Source organism: Trachinotus anak, unplaced genomic scaffold, assembly GCF_046630095.1.
Source record: "Trachinotus anak isolate AG129_WGS33_773 ecotype Australia unplaced genomic scaffold, CSIRO_AGI_Tana_v1 ptg000018l, whole genome shotgun sequence".
Lineage (NCBI taxonomy): Eukaryota > Metazoa > Chordata > Actinopteri > Carangiformes > Carangidae > Trachinotus > Trachinotus anak.
Window position 1 is genome coordinate 13,451,358 of NW_027273869.1, and position 26,264 is coordinate 13,477,621.

A 26,264-nucleotide genomic window follows, 5' to 3' on the forward strand; every position below is an offset into this window, starting at 1 on the left:
GTGTCCTGTCCCGGGATGTACTTCTATCTCTTCCTCTGTTGATCAGGGATGTGGTACACACTGCATGAAATTATACTTTTAATACTCTGAGTTTCAGTTGAGATGAAAAGACCTGAAGCAGCTACTCCCTGCTAACCAGCGAGATGGGGAAAAAGTGTTTTATGACAAACTGCTCCAATACTTTGACAGCCCAAAGCATACAGTCTACAGGGTATTTATTTAAAGTTGTGCTGCTGCTTTCTTTCTACTAGGGATATAGACATTCAGAAGTTCACACAGGGCTCTGCAGAAAAATCTTGAAGGTAAATCATTCCCAATCTTCTCTCCATGAACTCCATCTGGGAACCATCTTTTAAAGATGGATTACACACCCTTTTTATCTAAACCTAGAATGGAGGTGGCTGTCATTGGAAAAGAAAACAAAGTATTAGTCAAAGACAGTTTGAGGTCAGTTTATATCTAAAGAATAATTCTGGTTCAATAAAACTTGGATCTTATTGTCATGCTGTAGTTTTGGCTCCCTGTTTTGCACAATCTGTGATGAATATTGTACTAATTAGATCTGCAAACCTGGTAACATTGTTACCATAAAGTGTGAAATCGAGCAAAAAATGAGCAGTCAGTGGATCAGACAGACAACAAGCCAGCAAGTGGGCAATCTAAAATCTTGTTACTTATCCCTGATCACACAGGCAATGCAGAAGAGCTGTGCATGTACAACTATGATGAGTATGGTAAAATGGTTAAACCAGGAAGTGGGTTTAGAAACTGTGATAGATGTTTACAGCAGACATCTGGGTAATCGACAAAAGTAGCTGGCCGACAGCTTCCCATATCACACAGTTGTCCGCAGCAAATGGAGTTTGCCAAGTTGTTATGAAATTGTGGATCTAGAGTGTAACACTGTAAGAACTTTGTTGGCTTAGAAGTTTGAAAAGCATAGAAAAAAGAAGATTGAAAGCATAGTAAAACAAAAGCAAACAATACAATGATTATGCAAACTTTGAATCTGAAAGTTCATTCTTGACCTTGGAATCAGCAGTTGACAAAAAACAGTCTCCGCAGTCAGAACCAGCTACCAATGGGCCTGTGGCGAGATTGCTGCTCTCTTCAAGATCAAGAATGAACTTCTCAGAGTCTCCGAGTCTGTATAATCATTGTATTGTTTGCTTTTGTTCCATCTCACAACAGTCTGCTTTCGAAAATGTCTGCTTGTCTCACTGTGTCTCTTGCTCCATCTGACGTCTTATCCATTAAATAATTTAATAATTTCAAAATGTGAACTGCAACCACTCTTCTTGTAACTTGAATCATCTTTCAATCTAAATGGTTTCCTGATACGCTGAACCCAGGAGATTTTAATATTTATAGTTTTTGAGCATTGACGCATATTCCCCCCTCTGAGCTGACTGTCCAACAAGTGTTTTAACTCTGCTAAGAGTGTATTACGCAGCTGCACAGCTAACAGCCAGAGGCTGTGGTTTTGAAGTGTAGAAACAGAGGGAGAGGAGAACACAAACAGCCTCCCCCACAGTTGCAAACAGCTCGGCCGGAGGGGTTAATGTGGTCAGAAGTAAGACAGCAGTGCTCTCATGCTGAGTCATGCTCTCTATTCTGGGATTGTGTCCACTTCCCTGTGTTCACCCCTCAGATTGGACAGTGTGCTCCTAACTGACAGAGCGAGAATATTTATATATATATTTATATTTTTGTAATGGTGAGTCAGGGTGTTCCTTGTAAATTGGAAATCAAGTTATTCCCTCGCCTACTCAAGATCTTGTTCTTCCCTTGTAACTCACTTGATATTTTTTTAATTGTGAAATTATACCAGGCAATGATTTGCATCATTAATCAGTATTACACTAACCTCAAAACAATGTAATCACAAGCACATGTAAAAGCCTACTATTTGCATCAAATTTCTAAATGTTGAGTTAACATTGAACCTACACACGTGCACAAATGGTTCACACCCACTTCATTACATTAAGAGCTTCTTCAAAAGAGCTGCACCTGTCCTGGTGACCTTTGACCCTGGGCAACCCCCTACTGCCCTTTGAAAGACCCAGTGCTCTGGTTACATACAGGCATCAACACGTGCATGTAGGCATAAACACACACACACACACACACACACACACACACACACACACACACACAAGTGACAGCTGGCCTAATAGAGGCAGCTTCTCTTCCAGTCATTAGAGTGATTGGAGGCTCAAATGAGTGCTGGGGGGGGGGTGTTTCGACTGACTTACAGGTGACATGTCTTCTTGTGTGTTTTTCTGAATCGGTGCGAGTAGTAGTAATGTGCTATAGCACTATCGGTGATAATATTGACACCACTCACCCGCACCTCATCTAATTTCACAGCATTTAACTCACTGGCACATTTGTGCTTGTGACTGAGGACATGGAAACAACTTGATGAAATTTTAATGTCGTCTTTTCAGTGTTGGAGCCTTGATATCAGACGATCCATTCATCTGAACTCCAACCAAGTGTGAGCCCAACTCTCTAAAGTCAGTGAACCTGTGCTGATCTGTACCGCATGCACCATGAGTCGCATTACACTACCATAAACAACATGCTGAGTGAGACAGGCAACGGACCTTCTCATCTCACGTCTAACACGTATCTGGTCCAAAGTATGTGTGTGTGTGTGTGGTATCACATAGTGCTAGTAATATTGCAAGTGACAGCAGTTGCTGAACAAAGAGATCTCCAGTCTGATAGTTATTCCCTACCTGAAAGAGTGAGCTACATTTATTTAAATCCAGTTTACTTACTTACTTACTTTACTTATTTGTTCAAATTTTTGCAGCTTAGAGAACAGTTTTCTATTTAATAGATATTCCCCAATACACAAAATAAGCAATTTAATTCCACTGCTATGGCTAGCATATGCTCAAACAAACTAGTTTTTATGACGTCACGTTTGACCATGTCCGAAGTCTGAAGTGTTTATACTTTTTTTGAATGGCTACACTTGAAGTTGGGGTGTAAAGCTGACATCACTGTTGGTCAAACACCAAGCCTTACTGCTTCTGCAAGAGCTGGATACCCATGTGGCAAAATTAAACTTCTGGCCCAACATATGCTTGGGTCCTCGTCCCGAGTCTGGCCCATGTACTTTCACATCTGGGCAGATTCTGGCTGTTATCCTCCAGGGTTGGCTGGCTGACAGCTGGAAGATTTTCTGTGTGTGTGTGCCAGAATTGATCCAGATGTGGAAGTAGCATAAAACAATCATGCTGTATAAGGGCCAGATTATAACATAAGGGACAGTATACTGGGCTGAAGTCTAGCTGAAGTATACACTAGGCTTTATTTTACTATCTGGGCGTCCTTCATACTACCAACATGCACTTGGCACTTGTTTGTATCAATATAAGGCCTTTGGAAAGAAAATAATTTGAATGTTATTGACATTTGAATTTGATGTATCCAAAATCCTGACCTGATCTTAAAAAGCTAACAAAGTTATGTTATGTTGTGCACACAAGAATATTATTCTGTGTGAACAGGATCGATTAACTAAAGGTCAAAACCTTCCCTCCCTGGTAAATTGCTGGGAAACTTGGTAAAACTGTTAGACTTCCTCCAAAGCCACATGAGGACATTATGCAACCGTTTTTACAAGCTGAGTAGTATTCTCTGTGACACGTAAACTAAACTTGATGTGTAAAATTGCCTCAGTGCCCCTTTAATTCAGTCATCACTGTTGCCCAGTAAATTTCGAAGAACAACGTAGTGATTGTCTCGTCTCATGTAATGCCTTGTTGATCCATATTGCATAATCATCATAGTTATTGAGATGCAGTAGAACCATGTCTAAGCTGGACTTTTTATGCTTGTGCTATGAAGGTTTTTTTTTTTTTTTTTTCATTAGCAGTTATCCTGAAAATAAGTGACAGAAATACTGGAAACGCCTATTAACATGTTGGTTTAAAGCTCTGAGCAATAAACTGCAGCACATCTTCTTTGTAGAATCCATGTTGTTTCCATATTCCAACTTAAAAGCACATGAACACACTGAAATCAGAAGAAGGACTTCCTTTGGAAATGGGACCATGAATGCAGCGCTAATATTAGCTAGTTAAATCTACCTTTCTCTCTCCTCTCTCTCTTTTTTCTGTCCTTTCTCTCTCTCTCTCTCTCTCTCTCTCTCTGTCCTTGGCTGGGTGTCACCGTGTGTCCCCACGTATTCGTAGTATCAAATTAAAAGCCCTCTGCAAAGTCATGCAACTTCATGACGTTGCAGTGGCGGCAATGTATATAGCAGAAACACTGAGATTATATAGTTGTGACCAAAAACAATCAGCCCCAGACGTTGCAGTCGGCTGATCTTCTCTTTTTACAGACTATCCTTCGTCACAGTGTCTGTGAGTGAGCAAGGAAGCAGCTGAATGAATGAGGGGCCACAGCTACCAAAAAGAAGAGAGGAAATCTAGAAGAAAAAAGGAGCTTCAACAATTTGCCTGTCAGAAAAAAACAGTTTGCTCCATAATTGGATGATATTAATGACTCATTGAAACAAGTGTGAGAGAAAAGAGGTTTGTATCGCCAGCAGGTCTCACACTTGGCTGAGTTTCTCATGGCTCCTCTCCTTTGCAGCCCCGCAGTCTGCCACTGCTGTAGCAGAGTGGCTCTACATGGCTCACCAGCCATTTTGGAGCCTTGCGTCCTTTCCCTGTCAACCCCTCCTCCTCCCCCTCAAATTTCCCCGGGGAGCAGGACAGAAAGAGTGCGAGTGGGGAGCAGAATAGGAGCTGAGCATGGGAGGGGATTATGATGCTATCTCATTTTCCCATGTCCTGCTCCAAGTTTCCATCCTCTCATCAAATACACATTTCTTTGTTAAAACTCAATTTCCAGACAATGTCCTTCATCTGCTTGCTTGTATCCTTCTCACAATCCGTTTTCTTTTTTCTTTGCTCATGAGGAAGCCACACACTCTGGTGTTATGAAGGCAATGTATGCCTTTGACTGATAAGAGGAAGATGGTAATTTGTGGAAGTGGCTAATCAAAACACTGCTTAGCCTTTCAGTTTTTACCCAAGAGATTTTATTAAACCAAGATCAGAGAGATTTCAAAACTCTAGCACAAAGTAAGTGAGTTTCATTACATGACAAACTGACCTCGTGCAGGAGCTCCACAGATTTACTGTCAGCTAGTTCATGACTAGAGTTGTCCGTATCTAGAAATGAAATGCTAAACTTGGATCAGCGAGTTACCATAGGATGCAAGACTAAATGCCTCACACTTACAGTAGATTTGATGAGAATATGCTGTGTTAGGCCTACGTGTGGTAAATGTAATTTATTGTTAATGGAATGAGTTGTTGAACATTGAATTTTGCTCAGTTTAATGAGGACTAAGTCAACAGTGGACAGATAATGATCATCAACTCTTTTTCTCTACACCCACACCCACCCACACCCACACCCACACACACACACACACACACACACACACACACACACACACACTGTCACTATTTTCCCATTAGACACCTGTTATAAAACCGCACCCTTCTGGCCAAATGGGATCATTTAGAAAAGTCACATGCATAACGACCTCGCCTGCTTGCTATGGTTAGTGGACCTCTTAACCTTGGCTCCATGTACAGTAGTCATCAAACATAACAATTGTTACCCAGAGATATAAATCCATCCATTTTAAATACATTTGTAAGACATTATATTTTCCCATATATGTGTGTATTTGTGGATATGCAGGCAGATAATTGTGACTTGGGGGGGGGGTTGAAAAGTTATGTGCTGACCCTATGCACATCCTATATCTGTCCTCAGCCACAAGCAGCTGTCTCTCAAAAGGCTAAATATACTATGTGGCTGCTATGCCACACTTTTCCAGTGTGAGCTAACCCTGCTCACATTACACTGTATTTTTTAAATAAGATAACATAGACGTGGTTCATATGTCATAGGCCCCTCAACAGTGTGGAAGGTGAAGAGGTTAATTCACACTGGGGGAGAAAGGGCAATTTTCTTTATGGATTACGTCATGTATTTTTTATTGGCTGTCGTAAAGGAGCTTGTGGAGGGTTTGTAGGTGCACTTACGGTGTATTGTTTTCAGCGGCTTCAGAGCATGTTATGTGCTGTTTGACAGCAGGAGGTTGACAAAAGTATTGTGGTTGCAAAAAAAGGGATTTAATTACCTGTTTCCCCAAAACATTGAACTATTTCTTTAAAGAGCAATTGGATATGTAATCAACAGGTTTGTTACGACCTAAATGTAGACGGTCTGCCCCATTCATTTTAGACATAAACATAAATAACTTGTAGGGTGTGTAGTCATGTCACGTCTCATCTGCCATGCAAAGAGATTCATTGGTGTTTTGACAGTTAGCGGGTACAGTGGGTATGGTCTCATATAGACTCCATGCACGCTTGTGCACATGTGCACACATAACCTGAACTGAAGTGAATGTCAAGTATTCCATATAAGGAACTGGTGTCTTTAAAATCCTCATGGCTAAGTTACAGGGCATAAAATTGATTCACGACAGTTTAGACATGCTTGTAATTACTGTTTAAGACATCACATAGAGGTCATATGATACTATTGGTTAATGATGCCAAGCCTTTTGAAATGCAGCAACAGTAAATTAATTTTTACTTGAGTCAAGAAACCTTAAAATATGTTCTTACTATAGTGTAAGAACAGTGTGTTGAAGTCATATAAAACGAAATCTAAACCCTAATAAATGAGCATTTGTGTCTCGCTTTCATGTCTCTTTCTCTTTCCCTTTCTGTCCTCTCTCTCTTCAGAAGAATGCATTAACCAGCATCCCATTCCCGAGGATGTGACACTCTCATGCTGACAACTATGAATAGCTCTCACCATAATGCACAGCCCATGTGGAATAGAGCAACGTATTCACTTGGCTAAGCATTATTATTTCATGCTTTCCTTCCCTATGTTTTTTTTTAACACATTGTTATGGTAAGGAGAAGGCTCACTGCAGGTCGTGTGATCACATGGGTTGTATTGAAACTAAATGAGATTGGAGCAACTCAACAAATTCTATTAGACTGTTTAAGCCATTCGGGATGCTTTTCAGTCGATCAGGTCTGATTGGCTAATTGATTTTTTAAATTAAAAAATGTTTTTTTGTTTGTTTGTTTTTGTGTGTGTGTTCTCAGGATAAAGGAATGGGTGGACCAGATGCAAAAAGACTTGATCACAATAACAGACACAGCCAGTGGCCTGCAGGACCTCATACAGGTAAGCATGACTTTGTGTCACAGACACATTTGTTTTGACTGTTGTAGCAAAGTGTGACATTTTGCTTTGTAAGGACATGTACTATGGTGATACTGCAGGTATTGTGTGCATTTTTCAGTGGAATGGAAAGAAAATAGTTTTCGATACATTTGTAGAAACAGCACAAGCCTCAGTTTTCGGTGCCAGCAGTCGGCAGACATTGGCGGGTTAGCATTGCTAGGGGACTGTCTACTGACTTAAGTCCTGTGAAGCCTATTTATGTTGACACAAGGCGTTTTTTCCCCCATGTTCAACTAGCTTACTTCACAAAGTGTACAAATTAAGCTATTTTCCCCTTAACACCATTAATGTCAAGCTCAGAAATTAGAGGCTAGCAAGCAAGGCTAGCTAGCGAGCTTCCACTCTGAAAGTTAATTGGCCTCGCTGCTAACGTTAGCATAGATTCCACCAGAGATTACTTTTTGTTTTTTGTTTTTATTTAAACACCTGTGGCACTGTCAAACTCCCACACACTCACTTCTGTATTAATCCCACATAGAAACAAGTGGGATGAAGTAGGTGTTAGCTGCTTCTCTTTAATGGCTCTAATAGTCACACAAGGATATATATACAGATTTTTTTCGCGAATGGAATTTAAATTCCACTTTAAATAAAACACAGATTCGGTATTGACAAGAAGCATCATGTTTACTTTCTGTCACTTCTCTCACTCTCATTAAGGCTCCCTGCATGACCTCAGTGGTCACAAGACATCACCAGTCTATATATAGAAGCTTCTCATTACACATAGCATGGCATCATTTCATGTACATGCTCAGATAAGATCAACGTCACAACTATACAGTGATGGCTGTAGTCCCTGCACAGACTCATGCATAAGCTCATATCTGACAAAGGAGAGAGCGCTTTTTAGATCCACATTGATTGATGCAATGCATCTGGCACTTTCACCTCGAGAATATAATCAGCTAGCTGTAAAACCTCACTGAAATCATCACAAAACATGACCTGTAACCAGAAATGAGAACTAAACATATCTGGGAATATTCTGTGTAACTGAAGCCGCTTAAAATGTTGTTGTAACAGAACCTGGGGGACTTTGGGGACGCCCTTGTTTAAACAGAGTGTACTGTACACAGCATGCAGAATTTAAAAGGGAGTGTTATGCAGCTTGCACGTTAATAATACATGTGAGGAATTATCCAGATTGCTTGGATGGATGAAGACAAATACATGCACGCGCCTCCGTGCTGTGGTTTGTATGTTGGACAATAGAATTCCTCGAGGCTGCTAAATAATTGGCTGTTTGGCATTTGTGTTTCTTATATCTTTTGCTGGAGCATATTCCATAGCACAGTAAATGGTCCTCTTACATAACCTGACATTGCAATTTAATCAGTGGATGCCTAGATTCCTTTTTTAATCATTGTGCTTTGGTCAGTGAGATCTGGTGACAAATAGGGGATGACCACTGATGCAAAGTAACATCCTCAGCCTCAGATACAGTAAGTCTGTGGATAGAATAGATCTTAACAGTTGAGGAAGATCGTTATGAGAACTGGTCATATTTATACTGCATATTTGTATATAATGACCTCAGGATAACCAAGTGGTTATCTTTTTATCATCCTTGCCTGGAAGGCTAAGGTTTATCCCTGTGAAATTAAGTCTGGTGAAAGGGATAGAACACTCCAAAAACTCATGAAAAACTTATTCATCAGTGGTACACCTTTGTTTTCTGAACTAAATGTGAAAATTTTGGCTCTGGAAAGACAACCATTGGTTAAAATCAGTATTTTCGTGATGGAGGTTTGTAAGCATCACACTCCCTTTCCAGTAAAAGCCCATTTGAGCACCCACATGCTGCTTGCTGCCCCTACCGCAACCTTTCCCTTCCCACCTACCATCATCATGCACCAAAAAAGCTCCAGCAAAAAATGCAGGAGCATTTTCAAAAAAGTTTGATCTGACTCAACTTTTTATGCAGCAAAAGGCAACAAACATATGGGCAAGTCAAATACATGTAATTGCTGTTGTTATTTATTGAGGGGATGAAATACCAAATGTTAGTTTTTTTAAAAGTGTAGCTGCACATTCTTAGCAGAAAACTTTCTACCATAAATATGGTAATTCTATTATTGAAGGTCACCAGTGGCTTTTTGTTTATTTGTTTTTGTTTTTAATGTGTAGACATTTTCATTTGGAAGTTCTTCATTTCTTAACAACAAGCACATATGAATTGGTCCAGTTTAAGTTCTGCTTATCTCTAACACAAGCTTTGCTTTTCAGATATATCAATCACACAAAGCTCACTTCAGCGTGGAGTCCAACAATGCAAATTATCTGGTGGCAACGGCTGCCGGGAACATAGAGAGACTGCTGGCTAACCGCTCCCAAGCCCTAAAGGTCAGTGTGATCTCCTAACACAAAATTATCTTGTGGGAACCCTGATACTTCTAGGAAATCAATGAAGTGGAGGAAGTGATGGAAGTGTGGCTAAGGCCCCTTTGGTCATGGTGGAGTGATACTTACCTGATCTTATCAACCTGACCCTTAAGAGCTGTTGATTTTGTTGTTCGAGATAGGAACATATAATACAAATTCTGCACTTCATTTTTTTTTTTTTTTTTGGGAAAATAAGGTCTAGCATCTTTTATAGCACAGTGGCAAGAGCCCCAAGGAAACACACAGAAACAATCTGCTTCTCCTCATTTCACGTCAGAACAGACACTGGAACACAGCCACTGCTTCAGGCCATCCACTGATCCAATATAAGCAGACATCCTCCAGCCAGATGACTTAATTCAAAGTTACCAGTCTGGGTTGCTACATGCCAAATAATGATAAAAAATTCCATTATGTGTGTATGTGTTGTATCACTTTTTGCTGTGTTGTGTTGGGAAAGATAAATGTCACAGATGACCATGTTCAGTTTCAACTTTCAGGAAACCTTTGTCTTTCCTGTGACCACTGAGGCCTACTGTGCCCTCATACCTAATCCATACTGGCTGCTTCGTGGGTCACTTGTCTGAACTGAACAGAAGGAAAATGCTACGAGGGCTACGCTAGCCAAATGCTTTCATTTTGTAGCAAAGTGTTCCTGACAGTGTTCGCCACATGTAGCTGAAGTCTTCTTTGTTGAATGGCTTCCCAGACGATTGGTGGTGTCAGATTTGATTCCCTCATTTATATGAACCACAGAGAACACCTCTAGTTAATATAATTTATACAGTACAACCTTTTAGCAAATCACGGAACACCTACTAGCTACAACATAATATTTTTAAGCCATGCTAGCAGTATACCTCTGAGGATAGCAATGTTAACCAGTCGGGATGGTCCACCAATAACTAATCATGCAGATAGTTTGGACATTTTGTACAGACATTCATGATCTCCAGATGATGCATCCGTCTTGCCTTGGACTTTGTGGACCAAACTTTTTTTTTTACTAATCCAGGGAAATGTCCTAACATTTAGTCAAAAGATTGGCACAGGATTTTGTGTAAGCATTCATGATGCTCAGATTGTTCCCTGACTATTCCTCTGATTCACTAAACTAAGAGAGTGGACAAGGTAAAGATTACCAGCTTCTATATCAGCATGTCAGCATTGTTATTATATACATGTTAGCAGCCTAAGTAAAGCCTCACAGAGCTGGTGTGTGGCTATAGACTCTGAGCCTTGTTTGCATGTAGTTAACAAAGGACAACAAGCTAAATTGATCCATACAACCTTTCCCTGCTCCTTAGTTTAAACTCAGTATCTGGCCAACTAAATTTGGATCTCCAGGCAATCCCAGTCTCGATCATTCTGGCTCCTAGAGCCAGAAATATCCAATTAAAGCCTGACAGGCCGTTGCCATAGTTACGTTGTCATTGATTAGCCCATCAGTCCATCCGAGCGTTTTGTTTTTCTTACATCTCAATAACTGCCAGGGGATGAGGAACAATTAGTTTTTGGTGTTGTTGTGTCGCACCTTGGGAGAGAAACACGGCTGCTCAGTGAATTGATGGCGGCAGAATAGAGATGTTAAACTACAGGCTCTGTGCTTGCGTTTTATCTACACCATCTGCTGCATATTTCACCTGTGCGAGTTAATGCCAGTTGTTTAGCTCTTCGGTGGAAATGTGAAAACAGAGAGGAAGGCAGGGATGATTTTTTTTTTTTTTTTTTTTTTTTTAGCCAAACACCATATGCTGATGTTCTTTGTTCTTTTCAAAAACTATATTTACTTGTCGCTGCATTAGCGTTGAAGAGGAGATGGCTCATGGTGGTCTGGTGTCTACTGTAAATGGTGTTCTGTATAATGAAATGGAATTGAGCCAGCACTGAGGTGATCAATTTATGCAAGTTAATAGTCGCAGGGTCCACTTAGCTGAATCATGACTTGAAATGGTGGTAGGGAAAGGACGACTGCAGCATCTGTAATGTTCTTGACCTGACCGACACTAATCTAATACAGCATTTCTGACTTACCACCTTGAGCATCCTCCCTCCTTTGTTTCCTATCATCCTCAGTTCTTTCTCTCTCTCTCTCTTCTCCCTCTCTCTCTCCCTTATTGCATTTGGAGGGGCTGATTACACACAGCATGAAGTGATCATGTAAGAGAGGTTATAGCTTTCTCTCTGAGAGAAAGAGAGAAATTGAATGGCCTGATGTGTATGAGAGAGAAATGGTGATGAGCGGAAAAGAGAGCGAGAGTGGTTGGAAGTCCATGAGAGCATCAAGCCACACCTCCCACGAGGCTGCATACAAAAGACTAGAAGCCTGTTGCAGACCTTCCATCTATTAGGATCTTAGCCTCTTAGCACACAATTCAACAAGTAGCACTCTCTTTTTTTCACACAGCAGTGCTTCAACTTTATGAGCCATTCAGCTGAGTCAGAGACAAAGACAGAAAGTGTGTGCAGGTGCATAAAGAAAGATACTATTTTTCATGCATGTAGCATCGACATGTTTATCCTGTTGACCCCACCTGTTGATTAGTACACAACCAGTTTCCATTATAAAGTGTAGTGGCTGCTATTGAGATATTTTCTTTCTCTTTTCTCCATATTGATTGATCATCATTATGATGTGACATTTTCTGTACTACACAGCTACAAGACACCATGCCAGAGCACTTTAAAAGCTTCTGAAATATTTTGTATTTCCTCTCCTTCAGCTGTACAGTTGAGGCTGTGTTGTGCTTGAAAAAGGCAGGAGAGACCCCGCCTCTCTCACTGGTGGCATTTCTCCTTCTTTCTCACTAGGCCAACTTGTCTCCTCGGGCTATGCTTTGTAAGTGTTTATGTGTTTGTGTGCGAGTGTCCCTGGGTGTATGTGTGTGTTCCAGCAATTGTCAGTGAGCACAATCCCATTAGAATGATGGCTGCTGTCATTAACTTAATCAGAGGCCTGCTTGGATTTGCTGTCTGTCAATCTGACGTCTGCCCATCCTGTCACCTCAATTCAATGGCTGCGTTTGACGCCGGTGCTTCCTTGACATGCAATCTCTCAGATGTTGGCAGCTGTGGCTACTTAGCGGAAGAGAGGTTTTTCATCACAGTAAACAGTTCATGGTACAGATCATTTTTATGTCATACTCAAAATATCTGTTAGCTGTGTAGCGCAAGGTGTTGGCAATGGCAAAATGTAACTGTAGAAAAAGTGCACATTCACCACAACAGCCCTGCTGCTTACATGCTTCAACAATCTCTTCCCATATTTAGCAGATTTGTTTCTGAAACATAGATTCATACATTCCCCTTAACACTGTCACATATGTAACACAAGAAATCTTAACATCCCAGGAAAAGTCAGAGACCAAAACAGGAAGTACCGCAACATGTTTAGTTTGCAAAATAGAACAATGGCTATATTTCCTGTTATATATTAAATATTAGGAAAATATACACAATTTACTCCAGTGAAATCAAATGTATTAATACCTTATGGTGGTATTAAAAGTAACACAGCAAGTGTGATCTTCAAAATAAAAGTCTCCGCTTATTCATTGTAGGAATTAATAGGAATTAACAATTAACTACTGATAATTTAGCACAGTGGTTCCCATCCTTTTTGGTTCAGTCTGCCCCCACAGCCCTGTCTGCTGATCAGTTTCCTTAATCATATTTGTGTGTTTATAACACAACACAAATGTGTACCCAATTGTAATTACTGCTTTTTTTTTTTTTTTTTAGATTACCTGAGCTGCTCCACAATCTTTCCAGATAGCTCCCTGTAGCAGCAGTAGCAGCAGCTGCTGCAGTACCTCCTAGTGGTACAAATACCTCCAGCTGGGAATCAGTAATCATTATGAGTAATCTATAATAGATAATAAGTCCAGTGTGTTTTAAGTTTATGCCAGTTATGTGAGTTTCTGCAATCACTGCTGTTGTTTTGCTGGTGTCTGTGTACCTTCAGAATAGTTGGAGAAACTAGTGCTCAACTTAATGATTCAGAAAGTTAAATTCACTCTGACTTGGATCAGTGTTATTAAGTTTGGGTCTGGGCTAGTGGCCAGTATCTAAAATGACTTTTTTGTTGTTAAGTTGTCCGTGTTTCAGTGTTCCTCTTCTCTTTTCTTACTGTATCTCCCTCTGCTTACCCTCTGTTAGCATCTATCACACTGTTGTCACGTTTTTCCTTTTATTAATTTTGTTTGCAGTATCTCTCTCTCTCTCTCTCTCTCTCTCTCTCTCTCTCTCTCTCTCTCTCTCTCTCTCTCTCTCTTTTATTCTGTCAGGATCATCACTCCTTCCTCATCTCTTTCAACCTTTTCAAGTTAATGTTCCTAAAGCGTTGGTGATCAGACTGGGGAAATCATTTTATTTCCAAACCACTCAAGGGTGATCAAAGAATTTGCCTCTTTCATGTTGTGCCACAATATTCTGCATTCAGTATGCTGTAGCTGATTATTTGAGTTTTTTCTTTTTTTTAGAGCGAGATATTGATGTGTGTAGATGTGTGTGTGCCAGAGTTATCTCCCACATCTCTTTGATACTTCAGAAGATGAGTTTCTTTAGGCGGGTGCTGTCGCAGCTTAGTTTCACTGCTGATACAACTCTGGAGATTACACTCGCTGAATCTTTACACACAGGCACTTCACTTGTGGCTCTACACACACATACAAGTGCAATCACCTCCCCTACCCCGCGATTTCTCCCCTGGTTCTCCATTCTTGTTACATATATGTGGTAATTTACTTCTCCTCCTCTGTTTCTTTTTTTCTTTTACTCCCTCCTCCAACCCTGTCCTTCCATACGTATTGATCGTAACTCCCTCTTGACTTCCTTTCCCATAACTTCCCCCTGATTCTCTGTCACTCTTCATTCCTATTTTCCCATTTTTTTGCCTTGCCCTGTGTTCCTCTTTTCTCCCTTTCTGTCCCTTCCTATTTCTTCCCATGTGGATGTGTGCGTCCATGACTGTGTATGTGTGTGTATCACACAGTTTGAATATAGATGATAAATTCTTCTGAAAGTAAGGAAATGTTTCACTTTAAAATTTTATCTCCCCTTTCTCTCCCCTGCCTGGCTTCTGCATCTCTAAGTCGTCTTTCCTCCTCAGGCCATTCTGTCTATTAAAGCTGCAAAGCTTCACGATGTGTTAAAAACAAACCAGCAGAGAAAGTTTCATCTTCCCAATTAACATAGATCTCAGCAGCCAGACTGTTGCATTTCTTATTTGCAGTAGAGGTGTCATTATGTGCATGTTAGCACACCTAGCACCTACCCACCTTTGCAAAAGATAAGTGTGGACAGTGATAATGGAAACAATTTTTTGAAGTACAACTTACTAATCAATATATTCTCACATCTTTATGCACAGAGAGGAATCTCAGTGACTGCTGAAGCATAAATTCTATTTAAAGTACGACACTGTTTGACCTTGAAATGTTATTTCCACTTCTCTGAGAAGAGAGAGTTGCAATCAAGTGTTGCAAAAGTAACAGGAAGTTACTGGGCCCTAGATTTGGCTTGCAGTTTGCATCAAAAATCACAGTCCTTCTAGGAGATGTACAGTAAGTCAGACATTTATGAACACACAGATATGATACGTACATTTATAGATTCAGTGTGGCTCACACTGTCCGGGGCTGTCATTATATATGATGTCCATTGGGAATAAACATTGATAAATCTGCTTAGAAATCATTTGAAAAAAGCTCCCAGTAACTCCAGAACTTGCCTTAAAATCGTCATGTTTTTAGGTTTTCCTCAGTATCAACATATTTCAGTGATAACTGTCTGTTCATCCATGTGTACATTGCAAGCAGGAAGTTGTAATAGTTCATTTGGCATAGTTTTAATGGTTCCAATTTCGCCAAAATGAACAAGATAATGTACCGATACAGACTGCATGGCTGTGCATCCTGATTTAATAGTGTTTTAGTCCTTGTGAAATGGTGGATACATTATTTTAGTTATCTAAAAATTAGCTTTTTTTTTTTTAATTTGGAGTGAAAGATAACGTAGAACGTATGTTATTGAATTCTTCAAATAATTTTTCATGATGTCATATTCCATTGTAGCTTAGCTGCTCAAAATGTCAAGTTAAATAGATCAATATGCAACAAACTGACTCAGAGCTACAAGGTACATCGCCTAGTGTATTTTACAGAGATTTTTCTGTGTGATTTAGTTGACTCAGTCATAGAAGGAAACTGACAGAAGGATGAAGAGTCTCGCCTCACCGCTACCCTGCATTGTTTTCCTTCTCAGTTTCTGTCTGGTTGTGTGTCTGTGACTCAGAGCCTCCTCCACTGTACTCTGCTCCAATTGCCTCCATCATTACATCCATCCATCCTGTATTTGACTGTGTAACTGTGAGCTACAGTATAGGTGTGACCTGTTGATTAATTGTGAATGAGCAGATTGCACACACACACACACACACACACACACATACACATACCTTTAGTCCATTTGTTCTTTACATTGACCACAGCTTCTTTTTTTAACCTGCCTTGACAGATACAGTAGATCGCCTCTCTCTGATATCCAGGCCACCTCTGACTCGGTTTTCATCAATTATTGACTCTTTCCTCTTAACCAATACTCTTTGATGGGGCCTGTGGTTAACTTCCCCCAGTGGAATAGGTCATTTCTCTTCCCACAGTGACACCGACACAGGTCTCCAGATCTGTTCATTTATCATAGATGTGAGGAGAATTTGTTTTTGGTTTTTTTTGGTAAGTTACAAAGTAGAATTTCACAGCCACTGCCACAGAAAACATCAGTGACAGAGACAAAATGCACTGCAAGCATTTCACCCATAACCAAGTCAGTTTGAAGTCAAATGAAGGTTTAAAAGCTTAAAATGGAAGAGTGCTGCCATTAGGTTGAGGTGATTGCATAACAAACAAACAAAGTTTGAAAGCGATGCCTCCACAGACTTTAAAACTTTAAAAACGTTGATTTACATTGGGATTGAAATATAATCTCAATATATGACCCAGTATAAAATTCGGTGTCAGTTCAATACTTTAATATTTATCTTTCATTTTTGTTAAGTTTTGTTACATTCCTCACTGATCTTGTTGGTAATTCACTGGAAGTAACTTCTGCCAAATGTTTCATTCACTTTACATGTGAAATGCTAATGCAGTTGAGACAGCAAAAAATGACACATCCTTTTTATGTTCTCTGAAATATAAAATCCTTACAGTCCTCACTTTAGACATTAAAAAGCCAAGAGGGATTACGCTGGCTGCCAACATCAGTTCTCGCTGATGGCTGGTCTCAAGATGGCCTGAGAGTGAAGGGAGAAGACTGACTTGTTGGGACAAGGGGGGAGGTTATTCTGTGTGAGTGCCTTCAAGGAACTCCTGATTCTGATGCTTTGTACCAGCCTTAAGGGATGCTTGTTGACATAAGCACCTGCTTAGGGGGACATGGCAGCCTGCCAGGACCTCCCTCAGACAGACCGCCTGCACAGAGGAGAGCGGACTGACCTGCAGAGAAGATGTTGTGATTAAAATCAAAGAGAGGACAGACGATAAAAGGAGGGATGGGGAAATAAAAGAGAGTGACCACCCAAGAGAGAGAGGAAGTGCATAGGGAACTGGTAAGATTTTACTGATAACAATGCCATTATGCATTCTGCTTATCAGTCCAATTCTCTATCGATTCCCCTAGTAGTTTCTGATCAATTTTCTGTGTGGCAAAAAAGGTAGGACGACACAGGTTCTTATTATTTCTGAGTCTGAACACATGCAGGCTGTCAGACCTTACAATTTACCAATGTTCCCTAAACGCCTCATATAAAAGATATCATCTTTCTTTGTAAAATGAAACCATGCTTTAGACGGTTTCTTCTCCTTCGCCATGACTCCTTCTTGTTGCAAGTTTCCATCGAAAAGAGGCTTGACTTTGATGTCATTGTTGTGCAATGCACAACTGTCAGAAAAACTTACCGACATCGATTAAAGGAATTGATAAACTTGGAGGCGTACGATTCTGATGGTGTGGACAGTTTGGAATCAGTTCTCCAATGGAACTGGTTTTCAATTCCCATCCCTAGCATAAAGGGAAGAGATGGTACAGGTCTACAGACAAAGACAGCTGAGGGCTGTGCTATTTGAATATTGATTGGTAAGGGTTATTTCAGGCCTGGGATTGCATTAGCACTTTGGCAGCAGATCCAAAAGGCTTTGGCAGCCCACCAGAGTCTGAGCCACAACTGGTTGAAACAAAAACAACAGTTGCTTTCCAACCCTGGCCTTTTGCGTCGGTTTAGATCACTCTCAGTGAGGGTCTCCATCAATAAGAAACCAAATTTTCTTAATTATGAGTGGGCTGTTGGCATCGGCATAGAGCAGCAGGTTAGAGTTGAGTCTTAATTGCTGAGGAGAAAGATGGCCTGCGCTACAATGGGAAGATAATGAACAAAATGTTTCGGGTCTCCCGTGTTGCCATTTCATGGGGACTTTCGCTCTCCACACTGCTTGGACGACGGATGCGGCGTGTTTCCATGACACCATCGTTGCTAAGCAACATGGGCATCATAAACAGATTCCTCATTCCCAAAATGAATCACTACTCATTCTCTCTTTCTCTCACTGTCTCCCTCTTGCAACATGCAACACAGCGCAACCGAAATGAGAAAACGTTCATTCAAATACCCTCATCCTCCATAATCTGCCATATACATGCATTTAACACAAAATTGCCTCCATAGTAGCATTCATGTTCATTAAATTGTCTAAGAAGGATGAGAGCCAGAGCTTGAGCACTTGAATAGAACTCTTAAGCGTTGTGTTATGTAGTGGTGCGTAATTACAGAGGAGTCACTGATCTCCAGTGTCTGGAAGTGCGTTATTAAACCGACAGTGGATGACATGCTGTGAGTCATTAGACACTGCTGTTAAAGCCCTAATCACAGAGTAGACACACACACACACACACACTCACACACAAATGCTCATTAGGCTCCTCACTCACACGTTATTTTATTAAGCGAAAGCAGTTTCTCCTGTGCAGTTTCCCATGAGTGTGTATCCGCTTATGCTTATCATATGAAATAATCAATTAATGAATTATATACTATTTTGATGGCATTCTGAAGGAAGTACGTTATACAGTCAGTCACTTTACACAATGATGTCTTATCTAAGAATGTCTCTCATTGAAGTGCTGGTGAAATTTATTATCTCAAAATTGCTGAATAAACAACATCAATTTTCTGCTCATGTCACCTGCCAAGGAGGTATTATTGGCAGGTAATTTATGCTGATGGCATCCCAGGCTGCACTGGGCCTCTCAGAGTAACTAGCCTGTTAGAGAGTGATCTTAGTGGATATGATTAATGTTCGTCTCGAGACATTAAAATATTACCCCCTTTGGTCACAGTCAAATTGCATAGTGAAGGGTGGAAATTTAAAGGTCCTGTTGCTATGGTAGCTCATATTAAATAACTGAATTGGGAACACTTCAGGGAACATATGCCAAATGAAAAATATACAAATTGTTAGATTTGTCAGTGTTTCTCTAATTTGTTTTTTAAACTGTGTGCAGGGGCTGAGGGACTGGGTGTCATCGGAAAGAGAAACATTCATGCATCCACACAGACACAGACACACCCACCCACCCACACACACACACACACACACACATGCATACAGTATAATACTGTATTAGTTGCAGTAAATGTGTTTCCGCATTTTCATTGCTATGTGTCATGAGTATGTTTACTTGTGTTGTTTTGTGTGTGTGTTACAGGCGTAAGTAACTAATATTGGTACTGCAGCAAATCTTTCATTATTGATTTCACAATCAGCTGATTAATTGTTTGGCCTATAAAAGCAACCGGAAAGCAACCGTACATAATTTTCTAAAACTCAAATTGATATCATCAAATCTCTTGTTTAGTCCAACATTTGAAGATATTCAAATTCAATGTCATGTAAAACGAGGAAAAACAGCAAATTCTCACATTTTAGAAGCTGGTATCACAAATTCTAGAAATAGATGCTGATTAATTTACTGTAAACCTTTCAGCTTTACCAAGTGCTATGCTGGGACATACTGCCATCACATTCAGTGTAGGTTTCTCTGTGATCGTAGCCGCTGTAGTATTTTGCTTTTATCTATAGGATGTGGCCAGAATCAAAATGTCTGTCTCTTCTCTGTATTAAATCATAGATCCAGGATCATTCTCCCCATGCCTTGAGCCAAAATGGCTGCCTTCCTACTCTGCATCTCCATGCCAGAGGAGTATGAAGCATATTTAAAAACGGCAACCTTAGCCAACGATGTATACACAGTTAGCAGTGAGGGGGCGGCGCACAGAAGCTAAAAACAGATGGTTTGGCAAATCCACAAAACTATTGCAAAGCATATTGCAAATTTTACTACCTCACAAAAAACTTTTTTTTCACAAAGTGCTCCTGCTGTGACATTACATTTTTAAAGCTACACTGCCAACACTGCCAGTGTTTCACACCTATGAGAGTACGAGCATTGCAGGGTAGGAATTATTTTGGGGGCCTTTTGTTGAGTGTGATGCAATGTTGTGCAAACACATTTCTGTTCCCCTCACCAAAAACTATTAATATTTGATATCTATGATGTTACAGAAAATGTTGAATCAGTGAGATAGAGAGTGTGTGTGTATGTGTGTGTAATTTTGGCCACCAGTGACTCATTATTCACCACTTCCTGGAGTGTGTGTGTGTGTGTGTGTGTGTGTGTATTTGTGTGTCTGGCTGCTATTGTCAGCCCAGCTGTCGCACTCTCTGTGCCTCTGCTGCTCCTGCTTTGTGTTTGTCATCTCTGTTTTCCTACGTGAAACTTATCAGATGCACAGTATACACACACACACACACACACACACACACACACACACACACACACACACATACACACACACACAGGGAGTGTACATTTGATGTGTCTCACTCATTATTGCTCGGTCTCTCTGTTGTATCCTCTCTCCCTGTGCCCACTCAGGCAAAGACAGCAGCAGAATAAATGTGTCTGCGTGCAAAATCATTTTTATTTTTATTCATTTTTTATTTATTCAGAACCTGGAAGTCATATTTTCTTCTCAAGCGCTTGATACATCAACAGAAGCTCAATGTGATGAGCACTGAAACTGAAGCAAATTGGAGTGTGAAATAATTGCTGACAATAAATCCTCTCTTCACATTTTCGTTGCTAAAACACTGTCTCAGCTTCATCACCTTTAAAGTGGCAGCTGAAGGAGCCCCCACTCAGCTAATTATTCTTCTGATCATTCAAGAGAGATATAAACAGCCAAATTCCCGGTGATAGAAATTGTGACATTACTTCAAGACATGGTGGCATACAGTAATTCTATTATGGGTATAGACGTGTGTGCATGTATAGAGAGCCGCCATGTCAACATAGCAGCCGGGTACAGCTGTAATTGGGAATTGTTTTCAGCCAGCTGGCACACAGATAAGCATGCTCGCCTGGAAGAGTTTGCTGCAGGAGAGATGAGCTGTCAAACCAGTCCACAGTAGTGGATACCAAGACTAGCGCAAGTTACTAGCAAGTTGGTATCTTGGAGGCTATTTGCTGTCTAAAAGACCAGGTTTAGGGTAAAGAGGGTTAACTTGTCAACTTGCATCCGCTTACTACTGTCCACTTTCCTGTGCCAGTCTGTGTGTTAGTAGTATGTATGGGTGAAAAAGTATCTCTCTCTCTCTTTCTCCTTCTCCCCCTTTTTTTCTCTCACCACTCTCCTCCTGGCTCCCTACAGACTGAGCAGGATAGATCTGACTAAAGTGCTGCCAGTCACAACAGCAGATGCTCATGTTTCCTCTGCTCTCCCATGCCTCCCTACACATCAGCAAGATGGCAGGTGTGTGTGTGTGTGTGTGTGTGTGTGTGTGTGTGGGTGGGTGTGTGTGTGTGTGTGTGTGTTTTCTTGTCCTGGCAGGATTAGATGCTCTAATCAGACTGCCAGGAATGTGTGTCAGAGAAGGAAGTGTGCGTGTTTACACAGTACATCTCTGTGTGTTCCTTACAAAAACCAAAATCAGAGGAGTTGCACATCGGTTCGATCGCAGATATGAAGGATGCTGTGCTCTGTACTCTGCATGTATGTGTGTCGAAAAAAATGTTAACCTGCAGTAGTCGATCCTATTTCTCATCTTCCTACGCTCCCTCTCTCTAACATCATCCCCTAACAGGACACCAAAGGTAGAGGGAATAAAGCAGACACAAGGTTTATACAGTACATCCACAAAGCTGTGTTCAAGAGCAGTTGCTGGCGCTGAGAACAGAGGGTGTGCCTTTGTCTCCACAGGGTACACTTGTTTGTATTGTAGACAAATACACACAGAGGTCATACATTATTTGTTACATTTTTTCTTTTTAATATTCTCATGTATTCCCAGTCACCTCAGTTTAAAAAAAAACTACTTATATGTGTATTTATTAGTACTTTTTGACTCAAATATGTACATACAATAATAATAACACATATATTTTCACATATGATATGAGAAGGAGCTCCTCAGAGATCCAGCTTTTTGTAGCATAAATCACTCCATTTGGATCTTAATGTATCGACATCAGTAGGAGATTTACAGCATTACAGTGGACATGATTCATTTTCTCCAAACACAAACACAGACAAACACACACAGTCTGTGTGTGTATACAGTGGATTTAGAGGGAGCTGCTATAAAGTGGTTACTATCAGCTTGTTAAACATTTTTTTTCTCACTTGCTCATTGTCAGTTTTCACTGTATTTTCCATCTTCATCTTCTTCATCTACTTCATATTTGTAGAACGTGTGCCAGTAAACGTCATATCAAAGTGAGAGTTTGGGTTGTTTGATGTGGGGTTGTGCAAGGTACCTATCTATAGTCAGTGTATTACTTGCAGTGGATTTGGATCAGCGTGCCCCCAGTTTAGAGAAGCAGCCAGGAGCATTGTCACAGAGGCTGAGTGATGTGCTGCTCTGGACGGGGTCATCCACAAACACGTGTTTCAGTCGCTTTAAAAATGCCTACAGAAAAAAGTGAATATCAGTTGAAGCGCATTATTCTGAATATTTTCACTGCTCTATTTTGCTGTCAAACATCCCTTTCCTTTGTAACTATATTTTTTCCAACTGTTGAACCACTGTATTCCTACACACAAGCGCAAGCACAATCTGCTCTGTCTGTTAGACGATGTGTGTAGCAATACAGTAGTTTAACAGTTCACAAACTGTAGTTCCAAAGGAAAGGGCAGTTTGACAGCAAGATAAAATCATATATATATATATATATATATATATATATATATATATATATATATATATATATATATATATTCAAAATATAGGATGCACTTCAACTGATATAAGCTTTTTTTTGTCAGCATATTTTAAAGTTTGCGGATGGCCCCGTCCAAAGCAGCACATCACTCATGTTCCCGATCATTGCTCTCCAAACTGGGGGTGCGCTGATCCACATCTTCTGCAGGTTATACACTGACTATAGATACAGTAAGTACCTTGCACAACCCCAAGTCAAATAACCCGAACTATCACATTAAGTTAGCTCTTCTTTACCTCTGTGGCTATATGTGTCATGCACCAAAAAGGGAACAAAAGGTTTTGCTCCCACCAGCAACAAGAACTGGAACCACCAGCTGATTCTTTACTCTCAGGCAGGCTGAAGCTGCACAGCATGAACCAGCCGCAGATCATCTTCATTATCTGTACCTCAGCAATATGCTCTCATTAGTCATTCTACAGCAGCTTGCTGACATCATAAAATTTTATGCCAGCTCATTAGCCAGTCCATATTTACTTACAGCACTTTTGAATTTGTATTGCAGCCCACTTTTTCTGACATGTGCTTGACACCACTCAAGGCTGTGGCATGACCATCCTGTGGGTTTGACATAAAAGAGCAGATACAAAGTGGAAGAAACTTCAACAGCTGCTGACCCTTGACTCTGTGACCTCTTGATCTGCTCCAGAGATCCTAATTAATGAATGCCTATTCCTCTGTGTGTTTGTGTGTGTGTGTGTGTGTGTGTGTGTGTGTGTCTGTGTTTTGTGCAACTGCTGGGAGTTTGTCCTGACAGCTGTAACTTGTGGCCAACAGGAGTCAAAGACAGGGTCAGCAGGTCCCTTATAATGGTCAATTTGCGGTGAGATTAGTTAAATAAACAAATTAAGTAAATGAAAAGTGAGTGAATGTGCTGCTATGTAATCATTAATTTCTTTGTTTTATACATCTGTAACAGCACGATTTATTGGAATAATTATCGTACATATTCAGAAATTACATGATTATGTCTGTTTAATGATGGCAACAGCATTTCGCTGGTTAGCTTTCCCAGCGTAGTAAACGTATCACATCAGCAGCAGCAGATTTAGCCTGAGTCCTCCAGTCTTATCATATTTCATTCTTTTGATGATGCTTTGAGCTTATATAGGCTTCCAGAGTAAATCAACGTTGATGGGTTTGTAACCACAGGGTCAGATAAGTAGTTTAGTAGATTGATTGAAACACACACCCCAATGTTTCTTTGCACCATTGATGACCTGACTGGAAACCAGCAGTATATTCCCATTCAGTAGATGTTGCTTGGTGGCTACTGGCAACTGGAAACTAAATCTGCAAAGGCACTGTGTGCCCTAAAAAGACCACTACGACCCAACTGTCGAGACCAATATTACTCAAAAAAACAGAAATGCAGAAATTGTGTGGAGAATCACAAACGTAAAGGTCTAACATGGCGACGGGAGGGCAACTGGCCAACTGTGAGGACGTATATCAGAAATGTCATAAATGTAGCCCAATTATTTTTTTTACCTCAAGTGACATATGCATTCTTGCTGACACACACTAACACACAGAGAGAGGTTTCATATTCAAAGTGCAGCAAAGCTTTCCTCCCCTGCCATAACCGCACAGACACACGCTCAGCTCCGTTTCACCTTTGCTCCTTTGCCAGCTGTGAGGTCCCGCCGTCTGTGACAGCCACTGCAAAATTTCCACCCTAATGAGACACAACTGAGAGGCTGCCGCGGTAACCGTGTTTCAGACCGCGAGAGTATCAGCCCACCCGGCAGGCATTATGGGACGGCACGGTGTACAGGCGTAACGAGTGATGTGAAGCCAGACCTGTAGGAGGAGAGGTTTCATTATCAGGATGTTGCCTCAGTGCCAATTGATTATGCAGTGAGGGAGGGACGTTTTTCTTTTAAAAGAAAGAAGGAGCAGTGTAGGAACAGAAGGGTTATAACCATTAGCTTCACTGCTGTGTACATGCCATTTGGTTGTAAAAAAAAAAGTAAAGCATTTAAATATGTTATGTAAAGTTTAAGTATTCTTCTCCATTATATCTTAACTTTCAGACTGTTGTCTCTCTCTTCTTATTTAACCAGATTTGATCTAATTATGTGTACATGATCTTATTTTGAGATTACAATAATATTAAAGGTCCCATATTTTACACGTTCCTGTGTTTTATTTGAAGTGTTGATATCCATAAGATGATATAATTGTGGTTTTAAGAACCAAAAACCATCACAATGCAGTCTTACATCTCCTCCCTCAGGCTTCTCTCTGGAGCTCTAGTAACAACAAGTCAGTGAGCCAATCAGAAGAGAGGCTCTGAGCCTCTTTTGCAAGGTTGGATGGCGGGTCCAGGTAGGCCAGGCTTGGGGCGTGGCTGAGAGCGGTGAATGCTTTGTTGTGACATCACAAAGTTACAGATGCCCTGACGGCTCATTTTAAGGCTCAGTTTCTGAATACGGGCTGTTTGCTTTTCTCTGTTGACTGAGCACTTTGATAAGTTCACAGTATTAATATAAAACCTAGAACTGCTTTATAATAAAAAAGACATAGAAATCTCACTTTATACAACATGTTACCTTTAACTAACTGGTGTTAGATTTTTAGTGATTTTGGATGAGTAATTCCAAAATGGCAAAGAGAGGGAAATGCGTAGTTGGTGTCATGTTTAAGGTCTGATTTTGCACCCAAATGCTGCGAGTAATATCCCAGCATGTGATTCACAATCAGACTTTGCTCTGCCCCTCTGATTCTTGTGACTGTCTTGTTAATTTCACAGCAGAATTAATTCAATAATTCATTGTTTCAACTCCCACCTCCTCTCATTTCATAAATTAATTTACTCCTGTGCCTCCATCGGAGCTTCCTCTTCTTCTGTGTGACTCGAAACCCTTTTGTGCCCGTACACATAGGCAGCAAAGGACTGGATTTGATATTTCCCAAGGGAAATTAATAGTACAGTGCATTTCTGGACCAGGTACAGATTAGAAGCTGGGCCTATTATAAACCCATTAACCTAGTCATTAAGACCAGATCTGGGAAAAGATGGAATAGCTATGGGTCTAATTTTAGCACAACATTGTGTCACTGTACAGGCCTGATTCATACCAGTAGGTGCTGAGAGGAAATTTGGTATTTTCCCTTGAACACACGGTTTTTGCATCAGCTGCATCCTCTTAAAGCTGCTATAGGATTAGATGTCATGACTTCACATGTAACCCTGGTATTTAATAATTTAATAGTCTTTT

General features: G+C 40.5%; 1 protein-coding gene across 2 annotated transcripts in view; it reads left to right on the forward strand.

Annotated features, from left to right (window-relative positions):
- Positions 1 to 26,264, forward strand: part of LOC139634847 (voltage-dependent calcium channel subunit alpha-2/delta-1-like) — an 89,369-nt gene that overhangs the window by 10,237 nt on the left and 52,868 nt on the right. For both annotated transcript variants that reach the window (XM_071501530.1, XM_071501529.1), the window contains exons 2-3: positions 7,176 to 7,257; positions 9,547 to 9,663. In XM_071501530.1, the coding sequence (XP_071357631.1) occupies positions 7,176 to 7,257; positions 9,547 to 9,663 (199 nt within the window). The remainder of the gene's footprint in view (positions 1 to 7,175; positions 7,258 to 9,546; positions 9,664 to 26,264) is intronic.